The sequence below is a fragment of the Anopheles darlingi genome, chromosome 3, assembly GCF_943734745.1.
Source record: "Anopheles darlingi chromosome 3, idAnoDarlMG_H_01, whole genome shotgun sequence".
NCBI classification, from domain to species: domain Eukaryota; kingdom Metazoa; phylum Arthropoda; class Insecta; order Diptera; family Culicidae; genus Anopheles; species Anopheles darlingi.
Genome location: NC_064875.1, coordinates 24578439 through 24585938, shown reverse-complemented (window position 1 = coordinate 24585938; position 7500 = coordinate 24578439). Strand labels below are relative to the sequence as shown.

General features: G+C 49.4%; 2 protein-coding genes across 2 annotated transcripts in view; one reads left to right on the top strand and one right to left on the bottom strand.

Annotated features, from left to right (window-relative positions):
• Positions 1-388, bottom strand: part of LOC125953733 (transcription factor grauzone-like) — a 2223-nt gene extending 1835 nt beyond the window's left edge. The window contains exons 1-3 of the mRNA XM_049683489.1: positions 376-388; positions 143-308; positions 1-74 (exon numbers count right to left, since the gene is read on the bottom strand). The exon at positions 1-74 is cut by the window's left edge and continues 816 nt beyond it. Of these exons, the coding sequence (XP_049539446.1) occupies positions 1-74; positions 143-256 (188 nt within the window). The 5' untranslated portion in view covers positions 257-308; positions 376-388. The remainder of the gene's footprint in view (positions 75-142; positions 309-375) is intronic.
• A 110-nt stretch (positions 389-498) lies between these two features.
• The window catches only part of LOC125957960 (E3 ubiquitin-protein ligase SH3RF3), a 14144-nt gene continuing 7142 nt past the window's right edge, over positions 499-7500 (top strand). The window contains exon 1 of the mRNA XM_049691027.1: positions 499-2184. Within this exon, the coding sequence (XP_049546984.1) occupies positions 2071-2184 (114 nt within the window). The 5' untranslated portion in view covers positions 499-2070. The remainder of the gene's footprint in view (positions 2185-7500) is intronic.

Sequence of the window (7500 nt, the reverse complement as noted above, 5' to 3'; positions counted from 1 at the left end):
AACGTGTCGAATGCTACCAGCGTTTGGTAGCATTTGGCACAAACGTACCGCGGCAAGGGACTCTCCTCTGTAACCTGAAATGAAGCAAAGAAAATGTGCTAAAACCGGCAATCGCAGGAAACGATCGTGTCGCTGGCCTTACGATGAGATTCAGGTGGTTTCGCAGCTGCTCGTCCAGCTTCACCGCTTGAGCCTGTTCACAGAAGATGTACAGCATCTCGCCGCCACTGAACAGACACAACCTGCAAGTAGTCATTGCGGATCTCGTGCTGTTCCAGGTTTTGCATTTACCACCGGAACCGTTCCGGCTACCGCAAAAAAGAAATCCGGAAATTCAGCGGAAAGGAAAAGTAAACACGAACTGGCTTTGTTTACCTTCGAAACGTCAAAATCGGATGCGTCCGCGTTCAAGTATACGCTATAAACGCACCTGGACGAAACTCCCTCAATTCTCGCTCTCTCTCGCTCTCTCGCTCTTCTTCCGTTTTGGAGCCTGAACTGGTGCCACGGCGAATTCCACCGAATCGCCAATCTAAAAAACCCTTTCGATCTCGCGAGTTAAGAATTGAGTGCGTGCATGGGACTCACAATAATATCTACGCACATCCGGTCGTGTTGTGTGCGAATTGCAACCGCGCTGGGCATCACCAGAAATCCCGCGGATATTCTTTAGTCTTGCGTCGGATAATCCGGGATCTGCATAAGCGCTGTGCTCCACCGTTATTTCGCTGTCCGCTCCCTCCCCCCCCCCCCCCACATATTCCCTCCAGAAGAAAAGGAGTCAGGAATGTGTAGCAGCGTCATCGAAGTAGGCGTCAGGGGGTAGTGCAAATCCGCGTCGGTGCAACGGTTGATGGTATCTCTGGTGTTTGAAAAGCGTGTCGCTGCCGAGGCTCTAGGCGATTAGCAAGCGTAGCTTAGAGGACGCAAAAAAGGGGGCAGATATCTCGGCTGTAGGTGGCGCTTCGCGACACAAACTTCGGCATCATCATCATCAGCGTTAGCGTCGTTTGTTCCCTTGGTGTGGCGAGGTGTGGGAAGACGCGGCTAAAGAAGGAATGCAGAAGAGAGTTGCTGATGCCACTGCCATCATCATCCACCGTTGACCAGGGCCATGATGGATCTTCGATTCTTCTTCGGTGGAATTGGTGGTGGGTAAATATTTACTCCCGAAAAGCTCACTAGGGGTGACCAAAGCAGGCCAAGAATTTCCAGCCAGCGGGTGGAACGGTGGGCAACATCGGAATGTGGAGTTGGTTGGTCCGTTGGCCAGTGACGTGTGTGTGTGAATGCATTTGTTGTGTCCCATTTGCCATCTCGTGCCCTCCTTCCTCCCGCCTCGTAGAATAAGAAGAAGGGCCCAGAACGTGAAGTGGATGGAGGAGGTGAATGTGCAATAAGAAAAAGGTGATAAATGGATAGGCGCAGTGTGTTTTGATAAGAGAGTGCTGCTGGTGGCGAACCCCTCGAGTGTCTATTGTCAGAATCAATCAAATCGTGCTTGCGTGCGTGCGTGCGTGTGTGCCTGAAGGTGGTGTGTATCCCACGCACGCTGGAGAAGGAGGAGGAGCAAGGTGAAGTGCTGTTGGAAGTGTGGAGAAAGAGTAGAGCAGGAGAACCACGGGCCACGGGTTGAAAACTCCTGCCAGGCAGGCAGGCAGGCAGGCGGGCCCAGTTGACCCAGAAGAGCCCCTAAATTGAAGTGGTCGACCGGTCAGCAGTTCCTGGGAAACATCGAAGAAGGCCGACAAAACGACGAAAAAAAGGACCCCGAAAGGAGGAAGGGTCTACCGTGGAGCGCCGAGAAGCCTCTTGAGCAGTCTTGAGCAGCAGCATCAGCAGGTGATGTGCGTGTGTGCGAAAGAACCTGCTGCTGGCACACCACGGCAAGAGGTAAAGTAGGGGAGGAAGCGAAGCAGCCGAAGAGAGCGGGGGCACGAACAAGTGCGAGCCACAAACCCATCGAACATCATCCGGCAGCAAGCAAGCAAGCAAGCGGCGCCTGAGGCTCGCGTGTATGGCGAGATCATCGAAGTAACCTGCGACGACGACGACGACGACAACGACGGGATGGACGAGCGATTGCTGAACGATCTGCTGGAATGTTCCGTTTGCCTGGAACGGTTGGATTCCTCGTCGAAGGTGCTACCCTGCCAGCACACCTTCTGCCGGAAGTGTCTCGAGGTAAGTGCGCGACTCGTATTCGCGAAGATCGCTCTCGAGCCGGGCCCCCCGCATGAACAATCGTGGCCACGAGATGTAGGATAAAGAATTATGCTTGTCTCCTTCAGCCCAAATCCAGCAACTAGCAGGTCTTACGGTGTATATGGTGGTGATGCGAGAACCGAGCATAAGAAAATGGAACACAACGCACGTCTCCCCCCGTCCCCATACACCGTGAAGCGGGCGCGCTCCCCGGGTGTACCCGGTGGTGGTGCCTGGCGCTCATTTGCGATGCTGGAATTTGTGATGTATATCTCCTCCATCGCACAAAACCCCCCTGTGGGCATCAGTGGAGGAGGAGAAGGAGAAGGGGCAGGAAAGGTTGACCTTCCTTTCCTCAAACGGATCGTCGATCTTCTCTGTTAAGAAGCTCTCGAGAACAGCTCTCCGCGTCTCCATGGAGACCACGCCAACCCAATCACGTTGATGATACTGCTGATGATGATGATGACGATGATGACGATGATGATGACGACGATGATGGTGGTTGGCGGAAAATTTGCCCACCGCTGGCTGACGTTGCGGTGTCGCTACGCACTCTGGGCCTTGCTGTTGCTTTCTTCCACGTTTTGTTCCCTCGTTCGTTCTGATGACGACGATTCTCAGTGTCGTCGTCGTCGTTCCCACAGAACAACATAGCAGCCTGGCTCGGTTCGGCTCTCACCACGATCATGATGCTGCCACTTTTGTGAATGGGCATGCCGGTTTTTCTTTCTCATTTTTCCTCCGTGCGTTTTTTTTTTTCAGTGGTTTAATAATATGTATGCTGCGCGCACCTCTTTTTCGCCCGCCCAAAGCCGCTTACGCGATCGCGGTGCGGTTCAACCGTTCGAACCGTTTTACAGCATTCTCTTTACCGCCCTCCCTGCACTCTCTCCTCATTCGACCTCTGGAAGATGGGTGTGCGATCTCGTTCGAAGAAGGTTGGCGCGGTACGACGTAGCGAGAATCGGGGAGGCTGGAGAAAAATAGCTTCCGGATAGCAGCAGCAGCAGCAGCATCATCAGTTACGTTGCTTGCCGAAGGGAAGAGTTCATACATTGGAATGGTGTTCGATCTGGGGCCATTCCCAGTTCTCTCTTTCTCGTTTTCATGTTCTCGATCCACGGAGTCCTATCCACATGGAATCGGTCAAGCTTTTATCGATAATTGCGTTCGATTGTTGGTGGTTATTATAATTTTATTCCACACTCACCGATCACCCCGAACGGATCAGGGAATATGGGGACGAGCAAAAGAAGAAGAAGAAAAAAAATGACGAGAAGTGGGTTCCTGGGGGAAGAAGGAAGTGAAGGAGCTATTTTTATTACAATGTTCTACCGCATCTTCCAACCCCTCGTCGATGCTGCGTGCTGCCGGTGAATGAATAAATCGTCAGGTTGATTTGATGTACGGCTTCCGATTTTCCATTTGGTTGAGTTATGGCCTTCCTGGCCCGGTCCCTAGCCGGTTTCCTCTCTTTTTTCGGAGGGCCCGCGACTCGCGTGTGGCTTGCTTCGACGCCTTACTGATAAAAATAAAGTAAGAACCACTCGGAAACACATCGCGATGGCAAATCCAAATCCGGCGCAACAGACACAGCCAGGGAGATAATCAAATCCGGGGTGGATTCCAGCTGTTGCATTCGCTGGGTGCTTTTTTGGATGGTGATGGTAGTAGTAGGCTGGCAAAGCTTCCCACTCCCTTCACCTGGATACAGGAAAGTTACCTTTTTTGTGTCGTAGAATATTATTCCTTCGTCTCGTCTAAACGCTAATTGCGGTTCATTGGAACGGCAAACAACAGTACCAACAGCAGCAGGCAACAGCCTCATAAACTGTCTAAGAATGTCGCGACCAATCAACTACGATGGAACGACGCCATCCGGTTATGAGGGAAGATGCGGGCCTCTTTGGTCCAGTTCGCTGATGGATTATGCAAACGGTCGCCGACGCCGTTTAACGTGCACTTGAGAAAAAGGCTGACTGTCAACAGTACGACAGGGTCCTCGGTTATGGTTCGGTCCTAGCTTGGGACGAAGAAAGAATGTGTTTTTCGTCGTTTGACAGCAAAGTAGCTGAGCAGACATTTTACAAGGAAGAGTAGAGAGCGCTTCGGAATGGAATCTATCTTCTATTCGTTGTTAACAGAAAGTAGGGGTTTTGTGAGCGGGAAGTGTCGTGGTCATGGTCACCACCTCCCCCTTGTCGGAAAAGTGGGACTCCCATACAAATTTCTCCCACCTTGTCGGGCATTCCAATCTTTGCCACTACGCCTACTTGGATGTGTGTAGGACAGAAATGCTCTGAATGCAACGACTGGCAATGGTGCGAAAATCGTAGCCTACTTTGATTTGCGTACAACATGTGCAACATCAACAACTCGTTCGTGAATAAGTTTTTGTAAAATATTCTGAAGAAATGAAAATGAGTTTCCAAACATTTGTGCCGCATAGACTTTCAATTTACTGATCTTATTGGTTCAATATTGAAAAAATAAACTTGTAGTAGTTTTGGAGGGCAATTAATATTTTCTGTTAAGATATTCATAACTCTTATAATGATCGAAAATGGGTTTGAAAGACGTTCAATTGATCGACAAATGATCATGAAATAGCGTTTTAAACAATATCAAAGTTAATAATGAAATCGCACAGTACAAATACATAGTACAAATACCAATCATTGCTTACTACAGCAATGTAGAACGTTTTGCTTGAAAATGTGTGTTGTTTTGGGATCGATTTTACATTGCTCGACAGTTCGTACATTGACGAGTAGCGGGAGTTCATTTGAGTACAGTGTAACGTTTTCAAAATTCCGCTGCCCTGCGATGCATTCTTGGAGTCTAGACTGGAGAGCAAACGTAAACATCGAATGCTCCGCTGCGCAAGCCATTTCGCAGACAACGAAAACACATGTGCAAGGCGGACAGAATCTCGGAAAGCGTTCCCTTGCCGTAAGAACTGCATATGTTGCATCATATTTTCCGTTTTGTATTCCAAGTGTTTTTTTGGCGTTGCAGAGAAATATCTGAGGGGTTGGATCCTCATTGGAACTGTTTCTGAGGATCACACCCTTCATTGTAATTTATGCTTACTTCATCTTGAAGCAACAAATGCTATCTGAAACTTAAATTATATAAAATGTAGAATTTTTCGTACAAATATTATGAAAAAACTAAGCAGTTCTATCTAACAAAGTGATAACGACCGGTGACCTTTTCAAATGTCCATTGAAACGTCCTTAACATGGCGTCGTTGATTCACTTTTTTTTTTATTTAAGCTTTTATTATGCTCGTTAATGATGTTTTACATTCTATGAACCCTAACGGCGCACTATTACCAACAGCGCTCGTTTCTCCGCCCAACGCGCGCAACCTGTGAGAACCGGAGCTGCCGATCCGGTGCCTGGTCCCAAGGGGGGGGTGAAGCCTTTACTTTAACGGATTTGCGTACCACGACCACCGAACTAACGTCATCAAACCGGTTTTCCGGTTCTTTCTAACCACCACGTGTATGATCTGTCGTGAAGGTGAGAGAAGGGTAAGAGCACCTTCGTTTTCTTCATTCGTTCGTTTATGCAAAAAGTCTGCCGGTGTGTTTGTGTGTGTGTCAAATGCGCCATATCATCTCGTCGGTGGCCTATGCTGTGTCCCTTGTGGCACCATGGGTTTGCAAAGCGAAGGAAGAAAAGAAAAGATAAACCAGTGCGGCCACGACCAGCACGGAGAGCTCGTTTTTCGTCATCGAGCCCCACGCCAGGCCGGTTCTCGCCGGTCGGCGGCGCGAGATTCGTTAACTGCTTCATCGATTCCCAATCGGAGCTAATTTATGTGAATCATTTATCATTATTAGCGTCTTCGAATCGCTTTTCGGAGGCTCTCGTTCATCTAGCGGTGTCAAAATGGTCTCTCCGGAATCTTCGGGGTCTCTCTCTCTCTGGCTACCAACACTATAAGCCGAATGGAAATACAACAATATGGCATTAGTTCCAGGATTGATTTTGCACACGGATGCCGCTGTTGCTGCTGCGCGCGCTGACTTAAACGATATGCAATGTTGCGTCTCGATAAAAAAAAACCGTCTAAAACAGACCCAGCCACACTGCTATATTCCACCGAAACCGGATCCATCACCACTCCGAAGGAGACGAAGGGTGGATTCCACGGACCGTCGCAACCCTCCTTCCGAAGGGAGGCGGCAGTATCCACGTCCCACGGCGGGGGGTCAGACGATATTATGGTGTGCACCTTATGCAACACGCACAAACCAATAGTGCCGGTCGCGGTCGTCGTAGTCGCCATCGTCTCCACAGATCTCGTCGTGATCGTCGTGGTCGTGTGTGCGGGTGCTGGCCACACGATCATGCCGAGGGACGAGTTGGTTTGGCTTCCCGTGCCAATGTGCTCTGGGAGGGGAGTGGCAGCCGGTTAGGGGGGTTGTGGTTTTGTCCGAGGAAATTTGCAACTGGCAGCTGACAGGAGCAGCAGCAGCAGCAGCAGCAGCAGCAGCAGCAACAGCATCAGCATCACAGCAGGCTGGGTTAAAGGTGGTTTGGTTTTTCGAATAAAAAGCAGCTCTCGTGGCCTCCTCTGCTGGCGGTCGGTAAAGTTATTGTTTAACGAAATGGGGAGCCTCTGTTGCAAGCGTCGTCTGCGGCTGGCGAAGAGAGAGAGAGAGCAAAAAGAATTCCTTAGCCACCGCCGTAACTCGATCTTCCAGTTCCCCCAGGGTGGGGGAGGTAGAGTGGAAATGTTGTGAAATATGTTGTTTTTTTTTTTTGTTAAATTTTACTAACGATGGTCTTCTTCGCGTCCATTGGGGTTGGGACATAATTAGGCCATGTGGGGAATGGTAAATGGGCTTAACAAATGCCGGAGGATCTATGCATGATAACAGAAATGCATTCCGAAAGGAATAAAAACAACAAAAAAATTACTTAAGTTGCATAGTAACTTCACTGAAGACGAGAACAGGACTGGCAGATGCGGCACCCCTTTGTGAGCACCACATTCTTGCAACATTCGCTCTTCCGGTGGGCAGGTTTCTTCCCTCCGCCCCTGGGGGGAAGGTGCTAGAAATTATTCTTTTGACTCATTGCGTCAGAAGTACGCAACGAGAAGACAAAAAAAAAACGAAATACGAAAAGAATTACCTCTTTGTCTGTTTCATTGACTGGGACCCCGGGGCTGCTCATGCCTTTTTGCCGGTTTCATCCGTTTTTCGTGCATTGTTTTTGCGTTTTCATATAATTACCAGAATAATTATAATTGCTCACTGTCCAGGTCCGGCTGCT